Source organism: Astatotilapia calliptera, chromosome 2, assembly GCF_900246225.1.
Source record: "Astatotilapia calliptera chromosome 2, fAstCal1.2, whole genome shotgun sequence".
NCBI lineage: Eukaryota > Metazoa > Chordata > Actinopteri > Cichliformes > Cichlidae > Astatotilapia > Astatotilapia calliptera.
The window spans coordinates 35,840,907-35,861,726 of record NC_039303.1 but is presented as its reverse complement, the minus strand read 5'-3'; the positions used below and the strand labels follow the sequence as shown (position 1 = coordinate 35,861,726).

General features: G+C 40.0%; 1 protein-coding gene across 4 annotated transcripts in view; it reads left to right on the top strand.

Moving 5' to 3' along the window:
- diaph2 (diaphanous-related formin 2) overlaps positions 1 to 20,820 on the top strand; it is a 356,357-nt gene that overhangs the window by 129,972 nt on the left and 205,565 nt on the right. For all 4 annotated transcript variants that reach the window (XM_026146176.1, XM_026146184.1, XM_026146200.1 and 1 more), the window contains exons 18-20: positions 4,316 to 4,378; positions 7,513 to 7,872; positions 13,049 to 13,163. In XM_026146176.1, coding sequence (XP_026001961.1) covers positions 4,316 to 4,378; positions 7,513 to 7,872; positions 13,049 to 13,163 — 538 coding nt within the window. The remainder of the gene's footprint in view (positions 1 to 4,315; positions 4,379 to 7,512; positions 7,873 to 13,048; positions 13,164 to 20,820) is intronic.

Here is a 20,820-nt window from a genome sequence, read left to right as displayed (position 1 = left end):
CAAAAAATACTGTTGTGCAGAATGAACTTCAGCTGGTTTCATAGCCAAAGTTATGTAGCCGTTTTCTCCTTCGGATTCAGTTTGTGTGTAGATCTCACTTCTGTGCTTCATACGCCTACAGGGTGTGTCGCCACTTCTTACCTGCACTTGTAACCTCTGAGGTGTCAAATTGAGCCATAACAAAGGCAACATTAACGCATTACATCTAACCGTTTAATAGAAATGTAGGTGTGTGTGCAGGTGCACAGCCCTGATAAAAAGAATGAGTTTTACATATTTATAATTAACTTTTAACATCCTTAGTAAGTTCTAAAATCATTTTAGTTCAAGCTCAGATGAACAACAATACATTAAATATTGTTATTTATTTAACAAAACTTTAGCCAAATATAACAGAAGCAATGTGTGAAAAACCAAGTGCACCCTTCTAGTTCTGGGAATTAAGAGTTTAAGTAGCAGTCAGGTACTGCTAATCAAATGCACTCGATTAACTGATCGTGTGTGAGCACCTCTTTAAAAGCAATTCGTGACAATTTGCACATCTGGATGGTACAGGTGTGGGCTAATACAATGCAAAGGAGGAAAGATATCAGCAGTGATCTCAGAATAAGCAATTGTTGCTGCTCATCAGTGAGGAAAGGGTCATAAGTACCTGTCCTAATGGTCCCACTGTAGTCCATCATTCTACAGTGGGAAAGAGTATTTGCAAGTGGAAACATTTAGTCTTCCCAGGAGTGGACTTGCCAGCCAATTCACCTACAAGCTACGTATGTCAGACTCTGCAGGCTTCAGTTAACAAGTTAAATGTTAAAGTTCATGTTAGAAAAGGACTGAACAATCATGGCTTGTTTGATAGGGTTGGCTGGATTAAGCCTCTTCTCTCCAAAAACAACATGGCAGCATGGCTTGGGTTAGGAAAGCTGCATATGACCAAACCACAAGGCTTCTGAAACCATCTCCTTTGGATGGATAAAACCAACGTGGGGATAATGCACAGCGCCACATTAGGGAAAACTAAACACAGCACATCACCACAAGCATGTCAACTGTCAAGAACAGTGGAGGAAGGGTGATGATTTTCAGGCAGGCTTGTTTTGCAGAAGTAGGACCCTGACAGTTATTGAGTAGACCATGAACTCTTCTGTATACAAATGTATTTTACATTCAAATATGAGGCCATCTGTCCAGCAGCTAAAGCTTGGCTAAAACTAGGACACACAACAGGAAAATGATCCCAAGCACAGCAGCAACAACAAAATGGCTGTTGAAAGAAAAGTATCAAAGTATTGCAATGGCCCAGTCAAGGTCCAGACCTGAACCCGAATGAAAAGATGTGGCAGGACCTTAAGAGAGCTGTGTATAAATGAATGCCTGCGAACATCACACAGTAAATACGAGGATGCGAGAATTCCTCCACAACAGGAACTGATAAAGTCATCCAGAAAACGACTGATTAAAGACATTTGGGAGTTATTGCTGCTAAGAGGAGTTCTACATGCCTTTGAATTATAGGGTTTGCTTTGTTTCTCACACATGACTTCTACATTTTGGCTTAATTTTAATAATAATGAGACAGTTGCTGTTTATTTCAGGTTGTATTTACTTACTTTTAAGACCTTGTAAGGAATATGTAATCCTTCATTATGTCCTGATAAGTCAAAGCTTACCATAGAGAGCGTACTGCAGTAAACATCTGCATACCTTAGTATTTACTAAGTGTCTGATCAATAACAGGACGTGTTTTTACCTGTGACATCTAAAAGGACAAATCTCTTCTGCTCCTGTATCCACTGAGCATCTATAAATCCGTGCTGCTTGTTCATGGGTTTGGTCATATAACAGGTACCTCAAACAGGCTGAATTTGTTTTGGCTTTTCATTGTTCCCAAACTAGTTCATCACTCATCACTCCTTTCCTAAGCACTGCAAGCCCATTTTAATCAGTCCATAATCGCCACCTCCCCTGCTCAGCCTTGTTCTTTCTTTGCCTTGCTCAGTCTTTGTGTACATCAGGTTGCGCTACCTTTACCTGCCCTAATTCCCTCGTTGGAGCTTTTAACAATCTTTTTTCTGCACTATAACACACCTTTCCCTCATCTTCCCATAGCAGGTCTGTGTCTTTTGAAGACTAGCTGGCTATGGTGCATTAACACGTAGCGTACAGCAGAGATGCCCCGGAGAGTCAAACTCTCTCTTTCTCTGTTTGTCTGAATGCTCCTTCAAAGAACAGCTACTGCTGGAGAGCTGCAGAGACATTAACCTCGACAGGGAAACATGTCATTTGTTTGGCACAAATTACCAGAGTGTTGCTGTAAGAACTTTAGATTATTCCCAATTCAGCCTAACGTAACTACGCTATATACCGTATCGTATTTGTAAGAGAAGACTGCACTTGCTATACCTTTTGTCAGAAAATTACAAAAAATACTGGGTCTGTAGTAAGAACTCAAACAACGATGTAATCCTCTCAGACAGTTGAGATTCTGTTACTTCAGGAAGACCGGTCTGTAAGAATGTTTTTTTCCTTTTCCGTGTTTGACACGATACTAGTGCCGTAGAAAAGTCATTAACTGTGAGTGCGCAGAGCCTTTAAATCGGTGTGAGGACACGCATTCGGCTTGCCCATCAAAGCAGCTGTGCGATTACTGCCGTTTTACTGAATATGAATGAAGTGGGAGCTAACGCTAACCTTTCATCTCCTACACTGAATTCTTGTCAGATATTAAAACTCACGCATGCCTGAGTTGCTTCTCTTCACCTTGTTTGTGAACCAGCACATTTAATGAGAGTGTTTCTTCAGAAACTTTGGCATTGTAACAAGCAGCCTGTTTGATGTGTCTGTGTGATTATCTCCCAATTGAGTTGAGTGGAAATTCTCCTTGTAAACATTAGGAGAAGGACTTCGAAATCACAACAAAGTGCAATCCATCCACCTTTTCCCCAAACCTTAGCATGGATCCATTCAAGGCAAAAAGGGAAGATATTCACTGAATTGGCTCCGGATTTGATGAATAATGTAGCACTGCAGTGGTAGACTGGAAAACTCAGTGCCATCCCATTAATAGGTTTTAACAACCTGGGGATCTTGTAGCTGACCCAGCATGGCCCCGAGAGCAACTGGAGGTGCAGTAGACTACTTTCTCTGCCTTTTACTGCCAAACTGCTGTCTACCTTGACTGATTAAAGAATTCTTCTAAACTGATAATGCCTGCAGAAGTTTCAGTGTAGTAAATATGTGTGCCTTTGCGTTTACCCCAGCATACACAGTTAAATTTAGAATATTCACATCTGTCATACATCATTACATTCTTACACATGCTTTTATTCTAACTATCTGGTTTTCTCAGAAAGCAGGGGAAATGATACCTGCTGAAAATCTTGCTCTTTAAAAGCGCTTTGGGGTCCTTGGGGACTAGTAAAGCGCTATATAAATACAGGCCATTTACCATTTATTTACCATTTAAAACTTAGATATCTCATAGCTTTGAACTTTTAATCCCTGAGGTTGAACTATAAAGTAGCATTTCTCTTTGCTTTGAATATTGCACTTCACTACCATTATACAAAATTCTTTCAAAATAAAAAACTCTTCTTAAGACACGCAGCTGAAAAGTTTCCATCTTCTCTTCCATTACACACATTCAATATTTAGTTTTCTACAGTTCATAGTAAGGAATGTTCTGTGGGAATAACTCCATAAAAACACAAAATTGTTGTTACTTTGGAATATATTCCTATCTTCTTTCTTTTGGCAAAGTTGCCCGGAGTGAAATATCAAAGCAAAATCGGTACATTTCTAAAACAAAGGCTGCGCAGTAAAATCAATGCCCATCACACATCTAAGAGTTCTGGGTTGAAATCTATTTTGTGATGCCAGAATGAGAAAAAATTGAAATAGAATTAGGTTTTTGAAGGTACACCAACTGTCAGTGATGCTGCGCCTTGTTCCTTTCATGCAGTCATTGCTCCGCGCCGGCGTTCTTTTGAAGAAAGATTAGATGTTGTTTTCAGTGTAAAAGTACAGTACACTCTACTTTGCCTTTTGCACATCAAATAGCTTGTTCAGACAAAATGGGAATATAACACTGTACTGCCATTGTCATTAACTGTGTGAAGGACGTCCTTGTTGTTTCTCTGGCTTGATTGTGTTTGGCGTGAGTACTGTACCTGCTCTATTGTACTAGTCTTCCTGTTTCCCTGTCAATCTAACCCACCCCCATTTGTGCCTCTTTGTTGCCCTCTGTGCCTCTTGTAATGTATGTGTTCCCATGTGTATCTGTGGTGTGTGTATGTGCGTGTGTGTTGTATCTGCACAGTTAACTATTGAAAATGACAAGCTCAAAGAGGCTCAGAGACTCATCAGGGAATCTGAAGCCAAGGTGGGTGTCCCCGTTGCATGTGTGGCCCTTGACATAATCTCACATTTAATCCCCGAAAAATCCAAGTGCGTTTTAATGTCATTGATTTGTGGTGCTTTAAATCTGTTTTTGGATTGTTGGACTGATCTTTTGTCTCATATTTTCTCTCAGCATGCTTGCCCTTTGTATTATATAGCACATATTACATAGAACTTTTGTGAACTTCACAAAAAAAGTTCACAAAAATACTTTTTTTTTCTTTTGATATAAATGAATTATTGCCTCTTGACTTTACTAATCAGCAACAAATAATGTGCTCTGTATACTGCATGTGTGGAAGAGCGAGAGAATATATCAACTGAACGTTGAGAATCTCTATAGCTGCTTTCAGCCGCACACATTGCTTGCTTGTTTAATGTAATTTTCATAAGTAAACACTTGTGATTGAATTTCTTTATCAGAGATGAGATTGGGCAAAGATTTAATCACATAGCATTCAGAGTTAATTACCTGTCACGCTGACCTCCCCTTTGAGTTCAGAAGAGTATGAATCCATTTGGGTGGGTTAGATTTTGTATTAGATTGGTTGTCTACTTTACACAGAGCTCCAGATGGGCTCTGGTAGAGTAACATCAATAAAAAAAGGATCACTTGCCAGCACAATATATTTTAATAAAATATGCTGCCAAATACACATATTAGATCTGAAGTAAAAGTGAATTTAAATTGTATTTTAGTAAGTAATCATGGTTTTTGCACATATAACATAGACCTCTATTTACTAGTTCACATATATATACTTTGGGTTTGTATATTTTGTATACACTGCATGCAAATCATGTGTGACCTTGATAATTGCAACACAAGAATCACCTTATTTCCTTTAAGGTAAAAGACGTACAAACGTTTATTCGCTGTACAACATTTTGAAAGTGTTTATTTTGATACCTGAGGAAGAATATGCCAGCGGCAGTGGTTTGGGATCCCAAGAGTTCCATGGAACACTGGGCTTATTATTACAGGGTAGAACAGGGAGGTGGATAGAGAGAGAGATACTCGGAGGGCCCCTCAGTATGGAAACAACGGCACTCTAATTTAGCAGCTAATTTGCTTCCATTCTCTCATATTAATCTTAAAAGAGAAAACGGGCCACAGAGGGTTTGAGATTGACAGACATGTAATCATTGGATGTAGATTTTACTGAGAGGCTCTGGGCAATCTGTGAAAAAAAAAACTCCAGGCAGAACACCTTTTTAATTCCGTCTCTAATAAACAATCTGCCAATGCTATTATGTAATGAAACAATATGTAATGTCTTTAAATATGAAGCCAATTGCATTTTAAGCACACAATCAAGTGAGTAGGGGAAATTTAAATAGTACGGAATTGGTTTTAGAAATGAAAAGTGCAAGAGGAAATCCTATTTGGTAAGAGCAGACATCTAATCAGCTCTGAAAATCAAACCCTGTCAGAGCTAGGGTGTACTTACTGTATTTGCATTATTTATTTTTGGTATATATCAAGCAATTACAGATTTTTGGTGTTTTGTTGATTTATTAGGCTGGAATAAAAACTTACAATTTACAAATATAAACTTTATTATTAATTATCTCCAATGAGAGGACGGTTTTCCAAACACATAAGGCCTCCCTCTGCACTTCAGTCCTTCTCGGCTCAGTTATCCACATGCAGCAGGTTCCTTTTGGAGTACCCCTTTATCTTGCAGTAGATCATCAGTAGCAGTCCAAGACAGTTTAGTTGGAGTACATCCAAATATAAGACAAGAGACGTTTTGGGGAGTAGCGGTATTGAGTTGGGAGTTGGGAAGGACTGGGACTAGCTGGTTACCAGCAAGTGAGCTTTCAAAATAAGAACACCTGGAATCTTTCTGTATGAGGCCTCATAGATAATGGTCACAGACTGAAAACCAAGGCATAAAGGATATAGGGTTCGAGACTATGCACAGACTATGCACAGAAAGAAAGGTATAACGATGCAAGACATTTTGTGTGTTAGTAAAACTGTCCAAGAACATGGTAGCTACTAGCTACCGTCATTCTCAAATGAATGAACCACCGACACAGTCTTTCTAGGTCTGACAGCCCAGCCAAGCTGATTAATCGTGGATAAATTGTTGTTGTTAGACATGTAACTTAGAACTTTGTGGTTGCTGTTGAGATCCATCTTTTGGAGACATTCTGTTCCCCAACATCTTTTACAGGGCAATCACTGGTACAGCACTCCACCAATCAGGCATTTATGGAAGAGCGGCCAGATGGATGCTAAAAGGCACATGACAGTCCACTGGAAGTTTGCCACTACCTGAATAATTATCACAAAATGAGAAGCAAATGCTCTGCTAAAGCTAAACACAAATTTAACTATAGCTGCATTTAACTATAATAGTGCAACTCTAGAGAGACATGAACATTGCTGTTCTTTGACACCCCCTATCATACCTAGTTGTGCCTGAGCATTATTGCCATAGAGAAAAGGAGAAACTCTAAAAAGCTCAAAGACTTAAGGTTCTTATTTCTGCCACCAGAATGTTAACCAAATTCTAACTGAAGAATCTGCAAATGGAATATTTATATATTTGAAACATAATCTATAAAAGACAACTGTTGTTACTTTGTTGCTGAAATATTGTCTAGTATTGATTGATGAGAGAAAAATCCATTATAAAATTAGGCTGAAACATACCAGTGTAGAAATGTAGACATCATAAAAGGAGCCTGAAAATGCTTTGAAGGAATGACATATATGGAGTGGCGTGCAAAGGAAACGATCCTTACAGGGCTGATAGCAAAAGTTAACTTCGCTAATTTCCAGAGATATGCCAGTTAGACATAAGAAAATTCACAGACCTTTATATGTCTAGTGAATTTGCTCCCACTTGACCTTATAATTCTTGACTTTAGTGGCAAGTTTCAAGGATATAAAACGGATGCATTCCATTAAAGGAGGTAGATGTGGCTGAGTTTGTAGAGCAGGTAATCAGTAAAAGCAAGATTAGTGGTTTGCACACATAGGACACGGAGGCCTCTTTACTGTCCTTGTAGCTTTTTGTATTAGGAACATCAGTTTCAATCAAATCAAAGGGAGTTTACATGCATATGTGGGCCATTGTTGACATCTGTGTTCTGTATTTGCAGATTGCTACAGGCCTTACTGCAACTGGAGCACCACCTCCACCACTTCCAGGAGGTGCTGGAGTTCCACCACCACCACCTCCACCTCCTCCTCCCCCACCTGGTGGTGTTCCTCCACCTCCTCCACCTCCTCCACCTGTCCCTGGCCATGCTGGCATTCCGCCACCACCACCTCCTCCACCGCCAGGTGGTGGACCACCCCCTCCCCCGCCACCACCTGGTTTTGGGCCTCCACCCCCGTTTGGAGGCCCACCAGGACCTCCACCACCTCCTGGATTTCCTGTTGTTAAGCTGCCTTATGGACTGGAGCCCAAGAAGACCTACAAGCCTGAAACTGTCATGAAGAGGGTCAACTGGACCAAGGTATAGCAGTCTGAGCAGTCACTGGCTGCAGTAGATAATCTTATGTTCACTTATAGTATTAGTTACTTAACAGTGTACAGATGGTAAATGGCCTGTATTTATATAGCACAAACACACATGCACATTTATATAGGGCTTTACTAGTCCCCAAGGACCCCAAAGCGCTTTACATATCCAGTCATCCACCCATTCACACACACATTCACACACTGGTGCAGATGCAATGTTACACTTCCATTTTTTTTCCATTACCTAATTTGCACATTATTTACAAGCATTTTTTTCAAACAATTTGGACTGGCATTAGAAGCTGATTGATTGTATATTTTGTAGGTAGGTTTGCAGAGTGATAAAGTGTAAAGTTGAAGGTTCAAACTAAAAGAAACCTCTCTTTAAATCTGTTTCTAATCTAGTCAAACATTCGTTCAGCCATAGGCCAAAGTGCTCCATACTCAGCACCCATTTCAAAGGATTTAACAGTAAACAGTTTTCACTCAAATGTCCTTGGATTTGCACATTCTTAGCATAATTGAATGGAGACTTTGTTGTGTAATTTTCCATCACATTTGAATATAATTTCAATAGGACATTCTCTTGATTTGCATTGTATTTTGCCATAGATAATTTATCCGTTGCCCCAGGAGTTCTCAGGATTATTTTAATGGTTCTTTACTGATACTTATGTGACCTTGTGTTTTATTCTGAAATTACTGACTGCAAACAAAATATCAGACTAGTTTACTTCACATAATGCTAGAAGTGCAATGATTTTGTAGAATCAAGCCACTTAAAAAATAATTATGAAGGCTGTCGACAGTATCTATCCGTGTGCTTATTATTTTACAGTGCTTAAACAGGTCATGCACATTTTTCTGTCTTATCCCAATTATTTATCCAACCACATGCCACCAAAGGCATAAAGCGACAATGTGAAAATGCAAGTCAACAGTGATTGCACTGCACTAAAAAGCACTGAGGTGGTGTTCTGGGTTTGAATTATTGGTCACCTTGAGAATTCTTTAAAATGGCAAATATGCTAATGTTTGACTCTGTGTAGGAGGTTCCTGAACGGTAAGTAAGATTAATAATAATGGGATGTCATACCCATTGTGTAAACAGTCGGGGAAACAGCAGTTTGTTTCTTAATAGAAGGCATTCCTGTGTGTTTGTTTTTGCCTTGATATTTTAAATGTGATTAGTCATTTTCCTGTGAAATATCTATGTGGTTCAGTTGTGTTATATGACTTGTGTGCATGCGGTGTAGCACAAATGACCGTTGTCTCTGAAGTGTACAGAAACAGGTTAATGTGCAGCAGCATTAACCTTGCCTCCACAGGAAATGTAGTTTTGTGATGCAAATGAAATTCATAACCACCTGAGGAAAAACAATCTGTGTCTCTTGTGTCGATTAAGTGGGACATGAGTCGTCTGTCTTCGCTGTGTGCAGCAGGCAGAAGTATAGGAGTACTAGGAATGATTTGGTTGTATAAAAAAGAAAGGGGAAGGACATTGTTTCATAATTTCAAACCTTCCCTCTATTAGACGATACATGTCCAACAAAAGTATCGTACAAATGAGAAAATGTGACTCTTATAGTTTTAAGAAGATGTTGAGCAGCTACCATCCATCCATCCATCTTCGTTTACTTATTCGAGTCTGAGGGGCAGAAAATGCCAGTAGAAAATTTATCAGTCAAAGTCCTGTACAGCTCTCACTACTGCTGCACAGGGACTGGATAGAGGACCAGTATCCTGAACCAGTCCAAACAGGATCCCCTAGGCAGACCTTCCCAAAGTATGGGGCCATTCCGGGGGGGGGGAACCAAAACTAAACGCTTGGACACTGCTAGCACGGGGCGCCCACAGAAACGCAAAGCAGGAGATGAAGCATCGCTGAATATGTTTCCAAACCAACTTCATTCTAAGCCAAAGACGAGAAAATACGGTGAAGCAAATCTTCCCTTTGGCTTCACCTGCACAAGTACCAAGGTAGGTCTCCCTGCAGGATTGGTTTTCCCTTCGTCGGGAGCAGCGCTGGGTTCTCCAAATCACGGACAAACAGGATCCCACGTTCTTGATTTTTACTTTACAAACACTTGTTGTAATGACTAACTACTCCTGACATTTTGGAGATGTTTGCTCTTATACAGTAAAGTTGCAGCGGGATACAAATAACATCAGGCTGATCCTGCCACGATTTGTCTAAATCACGGACAAACATTTTTCTTGTAAAACAAAGGGGGGCCTAGCAAAAAAAGTTTGGGAACCACTGGCCTAAGGAATACGGTTGAATGCCTTCTCCAAGTCCACAAAGCACTTACAGACTTGTTCGGCAAACTCCCACGTAGCCTTGAATGTCCAAAGGAGGATAAAGACCTGGTCCAGCGTTCCAGTACTCATTGTTCGTTTCCATGAGATTCGACTAACAGACAGACTCTTCTCTCCAGCAGCCCACATTTCCATGCGACCCTACAGAGGAACATTAAACAAGAGAATCCCACAACATCTAGAGCCAGAACATAGTCGGGGTGAATTTCATCCATCCCAAGGGACCTGTCATCTAGGAGTTATGAAGTCAGTGGCGTCCCACCCTCACTGTACACAGTATGAGTAGAGCATCACTTTCCCTCCTCAGTTACTGATGGTTTGCCAGAATCCCTTTCAAGCTCTCTCAAGGAGTCTGGTTCTAGACCTTAAGCCATGTGTTGAGATGATACCTACTATATCTACCTGGTATTACTCAACATCACTCATTAGTTCAGGCTCCTTTCCTACCAGAGAGATGATGGAAGTTTTAAGAGCTAGTTTCAGTAGCTACAGGTTTGACCAGTTTGCCTTGGGCTACGCAACCAGCATAAGCTCCCAATAACATAGCTCCTGGGATCACTTCGACACACAAACACCTTCACCACGATAAGGTGGAGATTCAATGGATGAGTTGTACAGAGCACATTGAGGTAGCTCATATTTAAGCTCAAAATTAAATCATTAAATTGCAGTAAGGGCTTTCTCACAAGCATAAAGATGTAATTTGTGTTTCGCTCTGCTCAGGTCCAACAGGGTAAAGCCAATATTCACTTACAGGCCAAATGTTAAACAAAATATTAGGAAAATGAGAAAATAAGTTCAGATTCATTCAGTTTTCTTTTAAGCCAATTTAAAATGGTAACACTTTATTTATTTTTTTATATATTCTGTATATATAAAAACATTTTATGCGATTTACCTCAAAATACCTTTGTATTCGGTCTTGAAAAAATATGTGACTAATTCACAAGCTTTTATAGTGTCTTTGGTGCTTTGTTTACCTGCAATTCAGGACCTCACTTAAAAGAGAGATGGACTGTGGTTAGATTGTTTCATGTCATTGCCTTGACTTAATAGCACAAAGTAGGAGCAGAAAAAAATTCTAAAGCACAAGCTGTTTTGTTGTGCTACTTTCATGTAGACGAAACCTTTTAGTTGGTTAGGTATTTGGTTAAGTATTTTTCTGTTGCTTTTATTTCTGTCGGTTTAAAAAAACAAGAAAAAAGAGTGCAGCCTGAAATCTGTGACTTCACAGACTCGCACTCTGCATAGTGTATATTGGCAGATATACATGTCCTAACCTTAATATAGTTGCAATTAAAGTAGTCACTTCTGGAATTTCGATGTGCTTTGATTAGTACTTCCTTTTTATTAATAGAGTTCAAAGGGCCAGGCGTGTCAATGACTGTCACACAAAAGCCATAGCCACCCTTTGATAAAATTCATGAGATCCCTGTCTGTTTTTCTGCTTTTCATGTTGTGGACAGTCAAATACCAACCCTAAAATTGCTACTATGCTGTGTGTCCCCCCATTGGTCACACGCAATTGTGCAAACTATAAATTGCTTCCACATTCTAAACACTTGGAAAGCTAACATTAAGTCATTTTTAATATTTACATATTTATCCATCCATCCATTCGCTTCCGCTTATCCTTTTCAGGGTCGCGGGGGGCGCTGGAGCCTATCCCAGCTGTCATAGGGCGAAAGGCGGGGTACACCCTGGACAGGTCGCCAGTCTGTCGCAGGGCCAACACACAGGGACAGACAACCATTCACACTCATATTCACTCACACATTCACACCTAGTGGCAATTTTGATTATCCAATTAACCTATCCCCACAAGCTGCATGTCTTTGGACGGTGGGAGGAAGCCGGAGTACCCGGAGGGAACCCACGCAAACACGGGGAGAACATGCAAACTCCACACAGAAAGACCTGATGGTGGAATTGAACTCAGGACCTTCTTGCTGTGCAGCAACAGTGCTAACCACCGTGCCACCTTATTTATATTTACATATTTATTTCGGTAAAATTCTTTTTCTTGCTACAATAATTTGTAATTCTTGTGAAACAGCTGTTATACGCATAGGCAATTAAAACAAAACAAACAAACCTATTTTAGGCACATGTGTGTTATGTTTGTATAGTGGGTCGAATAGAAGCAAATAAGAGCACAGAGGTTATCTATCCCGGACACCAAAACAAGCTCATGATTGACTCTGCAACACTGTTATACTTATTACTGTTACTATACAGCATTGGGAGTAATGGACCAGAGCTAGATGGAGATTGGTCTGTGTTGCATGAGTGTTTTACTTAGACGTCTTTCAGTGTGAAATGACTGTGTTTTCGAAGATGGTTATTGGCAGCTTTGCACTGGGTCAAGTGCAAATTCGAGTGTTTGACAAAAAGCCACAGATATGGTCTCATTATAGCACTTAATACAGTGTACAGCGGAAGTAGGCAAATGGTATAGATATTGATGATACACTACTACAGTAATTAGATGTGTTCATGTCTTGATCTTCCTTTACACGCCTCCATTTTCGTCTTTACTAAGCAGCCGTGTGATTCCTACGATGTTGGTTTTTGTGTCTGTTCACTCGGGTAAAGTTTAGCATGGCTAAGTTCATGCGGTTTCTCGTCATATGCAAATATTAATGTATCCCTCACGTTCTCCTGTTGCTGTTTGGTTATTTCTTGTTTGTCACTCAGATGCTAAAGATGCCACTCAAGGGCATGTGTGTGGCCGCACGCAGCAAAAACACTCACAAACTCCATCTCCAGTGAGAAGAACTTTTGAGTGGCAGCTTGGTGGAATGACGGTTTCTGATTGTGGTGATAATGGAATCCTTGTGTCATTGCAGATAGTGCCTCAGGAAATGGCAGAGAATTGCTTCTGGATCAAAGTCAAAGAAGAGAAGTTTGAGAATCCTGACCTATTTGCTCAGCTTTCCCTCTGCTTCTCCTCACAGAGCAAAGGTAAGGAGGCGTCATCTTTCTCCACCCCATCCTTAATTAGTCAACAGACATATGCTTCCTTTGGCGTCTTTTCTCACTTAAAACGTAATTGTCTCGACACCACCACCACTGTTTCTGTTTGGTCTCAGTTCAAATCTCTATGCCAGTTATGCATACCAATGCTTGTGTTTCACTGTGTTTATGTGTCTATGAGGAAGTTAAAATGCCAAGTAGCTCCTTTTTGTATTTGCTGTTTGTACCCACTGAGTAGTTTCAGATCAGTGGTTTTTATTTTTGTGTGTGTGGACGTGCACAAACCCGAGCTTGTACATATATGTGTGAATCAAGAGCGGCCATGCTTGGTTTGGTTCTTGCCTTTTCCAGTCCAGTAGACCAATCTTCCATCAGGGAAGACGTGAAGGCTTTGGTGAAAGAAGCTCTGGGAATTTACTTGTCCCGGCCAGTTTGTTTCTCAGATACACAACCAGGCTACCTAACTTGCTGATGAACAACACAAGCAGTGCAGCGCAAGTTTGTTTTTATATGGAAGAATATGTGTGTGTATATGTGTGTGAAGGCACTTGATGTATTCCTCCCATGACAATTTGAGTGTTTTCCACTTCTTTGACAGCGAGCGTGTGCATGTGTGTTTGTGTATTTATGTGTGTGCAGCACACCCCTCTAATTCGAGCAACAGTGGGAGGGGAGAAGTCAGAGTCCTGTCAAGCGCAGAACAGTCAAATCGGAGCTCTGTCAGCATGTGTGGACATAACTATACAGAATCCTCCAACTTTTCTCTTATACCCACCATCTGTTTGGACACTAGTCAGCCTGGCAGCAGCTTCTTGCTCCGTCTTTCTCATAGCCTCCAGGTCTACAAACGAGAGTCGTCTCTTTTTTGTACTGCGAAATAAATAGCAATTTTCCCTTGGCTGCCGCAAGGTGATTTACCAGCATAATACAGATGGAAGGAGAATGTGGGCTGCAAAGAACAGTTATTGCAAAGCTTAATGAAGTGACAGGGATAGGCCTAGCAGTCATGCCACTCCCTTCTCATCTTTCACGAAGGGATATCTGCCAGGCGCTATAATTTTTAACATGTACTCTTTAACGCTGTTCAAGTAATTGAAGTGAAACCCTTTTTTTTTTTTGCAGTTAACAGTTATTTACTTTTTCGTTTATTAGATTAATGAGTTGTTATTGAGGAAGAAAGTGTTCATATTAAGTGTAAATCAGCGCTACGCTTGGAGAGTGCAGTAAAAAATGTTTCCCATTGATTCTTATAATAAATTAGAACTTAACCTTTTTTTGGTTTCACAGACACATGGCTTTAATTCAGCTTTAAATGTCCTTTTAAATTCTTTATTAAAGCCACTTTCTCGCCCACTGGGGATTAAAAAAAACGTCTATAGATAGTCCTTGTTCCCGCTGGCAGGGTAGGAATTCATGATCCAGCATTTCCCCCGGGAGTTACCTTTGCTGGATCCCTATCAATTACCCCTGCAGCGGCTTCACTGAATCAGCTCTTTTTCCTCTATTGTTGAAACAGAACATGATTTGCTCATGAATGAAAAATGCTGTTTAATGTTGTATATCTTCCACCCCCCCCTCCCTTCCCTACAGTGAAGTTGAAAGTCAATGCGAAGGGCTTTGATGTAGATCGTATTGCAGAAAAGGTGCTAGATAGGATTTTACTAAAATGAGATAGTAATTCATTTGTTTTCCTCTTCTCCATGTTTCATGCTTCATTCAGTTCAATCTGAGGATAAGCGTGCTTAAAAATGAAATATTTTATCTTAAAAAAGAATAAGTTTGACCTATATTGGTGTAAAGTTTTCGTCTATCTCAAGTCCAGTTGTTTAACTGAGAATGGTGAAGTTTAAAGGAGTTTTGGGGGTGGGGGGAGTTTCAGGTGTCGTGACCAGCACTAGCAAGATTAATTTCTGAGGTCTCGTACTCTCAGTGTAACCTCTCATTGTAGCTACGGACCATAAATCCTTTGTGCTGATTTGACAAACAAGTCACTAGTGAAAACCGACTTCATTTGTCTGGGATATTGCCCAGACAATATCCCTGTTTTTGTTTTGTTTTTTAAATAACACACACACACACACTTGTTGTTTTTTCTTTGCTTTTTTGTGGTCCCTCCATCTTTGCCACAAGATGTGGATATTTATAAGTCAAGCACACTTTGGGGGCCTAGTGTATCGTGAAAGATGAGGCAAGCAGGTGTAAATGCCTTCCCTGCAGAGCTGCCCTCAGAAAATGGTGCAAAAAAGGCTTCTGTTATCTCCACGTTTCTTGGGATTCTTGCTTGTTACTTGCATTGTTGAAGAACAACACTTTGGCAGTAAAAGAAAAAAAAGAATCACTTTAACAGCCCCCAATTTTCAGATGCTTATTGCGCTCAGAGGCCTCTAAAACAACTGAGAATGCTAGACTGTCATCTCCCCTGCTGCTTTTATGAGTCTTACTGTTTAATGAGTTTTACCAAGAAAAGGAAATGATAATCAGGAGGGATTTCAAGCCTGGCTTCAGTCTTTTAAAGTGGCTATTTTTTCTTTGTCATTTATTATAATATGTTTTTTCAACTTGATTGAAAACTTAAAACATAAGTCACTACTCTGGGTCTTAACTGACTAAGTCATACTTAACATTTCTTTTTCCGCCTTTGGATGTTGAATAACATAAAAAAGTTGTATTGCACATATTGAAAATATAGCAGTTCCATTTAACCAGCCCATTAAATGGATGTGGTCACGATTAAACCAGGATGTAGTTATGCAAAAGAAGGATTTTAGATAGTTATTCTAATGCTTTGAATAATGCCGGTTGGGGCTGCATCCTGAAAGGCATACGGTGTAAAAATCAAACATGAGGGAATCTAACAGCAGCCAAAATATACATGTAAATATACAGCACCTGTTAAATCAGTGCTCTCCAGTGATGCATTGTTGTGGTTACAAGTTTCAGTAACTTTGTATGATTACAAAGAATAAATACAGCATAAATAGAGAAAAAGACCTTCAAATGAATCATGCCCCCTCCAAGAAAAAAAGAAAAAGAAAGAAAACTTTAACTCAAGCCATCGTCAATCAAACGTACACAAATGTAACGGTTTAAGGCTGTACAGCAACACAATCCAGCTGTTTCATCCAAAGTTTATTTATTGAACGACTTGGTGTTAATTCATATTTTTGCTGTAAGTGGAATCAGTGTTGGTCAAGTTACTTGAAAAAAGTAATCAGTAACTAATTACTGATTACTTCCCCCAAAAAGTTATCCCGTTACTTTACTGATTACTTATTTTCAAAAGTAATTAATTACTTAGTTACTTAGTTACTTTTTAAAAACCCGATTTACAACCTGAATAGGTGATAAAGTGATAGATCTTTTAGCCCAATTCTACTTTTTCTGCATAATCCATCATACAAAATGTAATCAAATGGAAAAGCATGTTTTTAAAACTTGTTTTATTAGTTTTAATCTTTTAACTTTATGCATCAAGCAAAAATTTAATTATATGCAACATTCTCTGACTGGAAGAAATTAGTTTAACATTTAAACCTATTTTCTGCACATTCCAGCACATAAAATAAAATATTTTTTGTGTTTACACTCAGTCTTTCAAATAGATGCAAGTAAAACACAGCAGAAAATAAATAAAGTCAGACTCAGCGGTCCTTTTGCTCTATTTTCACCTGTAAAGCAGGAGCAGGGTAGGCGGAGGGTTACCCTGGTGCAGGTGTGCCGCGGTCAGTGGAAGAATCCGCGAGTTTCTCTGTGAGTTTCCCATTACGTCGTAGCTACTCGGTGCTTGCTCGGAAGTTTAGGGGTTTTTTCGCTGTAAAAAGAAGTTTTCTTCCCACGCACAGCGGACACTAATGTTTTTGTCACTTTTTATGGAATCAAACTCAAAGTAAGGTCAGTACTTCCACGCTTTAAACGCTGCACGCTCATACTCTCTCTGCACTCGATATGTGATCCATTGTTGATCTGCACACAGCTGTTGTCACTAACGTCGCACTCGCTTACATTCTCGCAAAAAAATCACGGTTTTAGTAACGCAGTAACGCAGCGTTCCTACGGGAAAGTAACTGTAATCTCATTACCGTTTTTGCAATAGTAATCCCTTACTTTACTCGTTACTTGAAAAAAGTAATCAGATTACGCCCATCTCTGAGTGGAATATGCTTCTGTGGCTTCTATAAAGGGAAGAGCATTCAGCCCGATTGTTTCAGCCTAGCTGTGCTTTATTCTGTTTTGCTCTTGGAAGGATGCAGCATGTTGAAAATGTGTTACAACTGTGGACACTGATGTCGTGCCATCGTCTTCACCTTTGACACCATTTTGCAGTTTGTGATCAGACAATTGTTTCCACCCCACAAAGAGCTGAACAAATGTGTTATCATAGAAATCTCGGTGTTCTATTAAAACCACCCAAGTAATTGTGTATGATACAACACTTGGTCTCTGTAGAACAACTTGGACTCAATTGTAGAATTATCTTATTTTGCATTCAGATAGTTTTTTACCCTTTTGCTATTTGTCTTTTGTCTTATTCGATCTTCTCTGCCTTTACTTGGCTGTATCGGCTTTTCCCCTTTACACTCTTCCCCATTGACTTGGCTCTCTTTTTTTCTTTTACTCTCATCTCCCCTCAGTTCGCTTTATCAATCAGTGTGTTGCGCCTTTGTACGGCTCTTGGGATCAAAACAGATTCACTCTGGGATTGAATGCGTGTAGCCATGGCCTCCTGCATTTGAAAGGCAATTCATTCAGCTGGAACTTTGCGGTTCAATTTGAAACAAGATTGATGTTGGCAAACTTCACACCCCCTTTATTCCAAAATGTTTCCTCCATTGCCCTCATCAATTGGTGATGGACAAAGGGCATGTGCCAGTTTGTAATGGTGATGTCTGGGGGGGCTTCTCAGCAGAAACAACACAGAGAAAGAAAGGAGATTACTCAACAACAACTGAAATCCCGACATGGACTGTATGTTCCTTATGTGTCATATATAAGTTGCAGAGAGGAATATATATAAAGCCTATCCGAGCTATCATAGAGTGACAGGCGGCGCACATCCTTTTGTTGTTCGGGAATTATTTGTAAATTTAAAAAGGAAACAAAATCAAACACACACAAAGAAAAAGCGGTGTTAGGGATCTATCTAAGGTACACATATTGAAGTTTCAGTGTAAAGGTCAGCACTGAACTTGGCTTAAACCTGACTACAAGTGATGGCTGCAGTCATCCTGCCCCTCATAACAATAAATTAGATCAAATCCTTCAAGAGTTTTCCCCACTTTGACACCCATTTTTGCTTTACCTCCATCCCCACAGCTCTGCCCCTCACACATGCTCTCCCCTACTGAGCCAATGTGGTGTGCACACCAGCTGATTCTCAATCCCTGCTACAAAGCCCCAGCAGCAGGGCGGTAATGGCCCAGCCACAACGGCAGTAATGATGGAATCAGTGGGGGGTTTAGCTGGCTCTCTGACTCTTCCTAATAAGTCCCCTAATAACTCTGTTAACATCAGGGCTGACCTGGCCACCGGATCAAACACACTCACGCATGATCGGCCACCTCACCAGACACTCGGCAGCCTCTTAGACAAGAAAACTGTTGCTGACCAGTAGCCCCTGTAGTGCTTCTTCACTATACTTAACAGACGTTTTGGCTCACAAAACATAGCAGCAAATGTTGCAACAAGTGCTACGGAAATTATTTTAATCCCGTTAAGCGGTATTCATTTACTAACAATATGTCTCGGTGATAAAAACCTTGAAAAAGCTTGTTGCTCTTTCAAAAAACACATCCCTAGGCTATTGCTGAAGCTCTTCCTTTTCAGCTACACACAATGTAATAAGGACCTTAATCTAATGAGTTTAAGCTCAAGTGAAGACATTGTCGCCCACTGTGGGACAGTCTGCCTTGAATTGATAGCGTTTGTGCAATGATTAGCTTTTGATATCTTCTATGTCAAAGTGTTTGGGAGTCAAGCTTGATGGTTTGCCATGCTTCCCTGGAGTACACGGCTGTTTATTTCCGATTGTGTTAATTGAGAGGAGGGACCGTTCGCCAAGACAGCTTTCTCTGTGTCCTTATCCTGTGCTTTTCTTCTCCAGAAATCTCGTTCTTTCTTCTTTCTTATCTCGTCTTTCTCCGCTTTCTTCTGAAATCATCTCTTTGGACATGATGGTGTCCATCTGGAGCCGGGGCCAGCCTGGTAAAAAGACACCCACTCTCACTCTCAGCCTCATTGTTTAACAGCTCCAGTCTCTCACAAACAAGATCTCAATTGGCATTTTACCACATACTCATTTTGTAAATTGTCATCGGTGTCTGAGTGGAGAGATACTTCCCTTTTGGGTGAATTGTTTTGATTACCCGAGACCTTTCCTCACATTTCAATCACTCAATCATGCATTCCAGATTAAATGTCCATTATTACTTGAAACGAGGCTGTTTTGGAAAAGAAACGCCTCAAATTGTGCAATTTTCCACATTTTATGGGAAGGCCATTAATTGCTGGTGCAGGCAGGGGACATTTGTCTCAATAAAACACAAAACACCCCGATGTTCATTTCTCTCTGTTTGGGGCAGCGAGCTCACTGCGGATATCTGTGGGTCAGCCGTTTTCTTTGCTCATCCCTGCACATTTTTAATATATTACATATGAATGGAAATTAGGCCCTTAAATATTAATGACTAGTAATTGGTTTATTGTAGGAGACTATATTATGTGTGTGCATCTTTGTAAGAGAGTGAGTCAGCGAGAGAGAAATTTCCTCTCATTCCCACTTCATATTGCCTTGCTGTGATGTCCCACTGATTTTAATCTTCTCTTCTCAGATGAGAGCCATTCTGGCTATCATGGTGCACTTTAACTTTAGCCCTCTGAATATTAGCTTTCTTTGATACCTGCCGCTTACAGCCTCCCAAGTCTACATCCAGCTAACTTTTATGTGCCTTCAGGTAGACTGTAATGTTCATCAAAAAGCTGTCTCTTGAAAAATAAATATCCCCTATGCATCTAAATATTTTATTTCTTTTTCTTCATGCTCGCTCCCTCGGATAATCTCAGCTAACGGAAATTTGGGATATGTCAATCTTTCTTGTTATCGTTCTAATCTTTTTATTCTCCACGGACCTTAAGAGGTATATATTTTCCATCAATTTGCCTTTATCTTCTCATCAACATTTTTAAGTATTCCCCTTTATTGAGCTTTTTCTTTATTTTCTCAGTACCCTTGTGACAAGGGAGGAGCCAAAGTAGCTTTTAGCGCACAAGCGTCTTTTCCCTTTTGATGGCAAACTAAGCTTGTTTTGTCGAGCTATATTTCTAGAGTGAAAATTGCGAGACATAAAGTCTATAAATACATGAGAGAAATGTTGAATGACGTCTTGTATTTGTCAGTTATAAATACAGCTCCTTAGTTAAATGTTAAAGTTCCATTTGTTTTGCCGTCTCCACTATTGTGGCTGTGAATATCTTGGCCACTCTCCCTCACAGTTACCCTTACATGGTGTTTGCGGGTGTGTAATGCATAATAACAACCATGCTTCCCAAACATGTCAGAAAATTTTAATCTATTCTAATGTAGCATCTAATAGAGTGAAAGGGGCATTTAGTTTTAAACAAATGGAAGAGTATCTGAAGTTGCTGTATG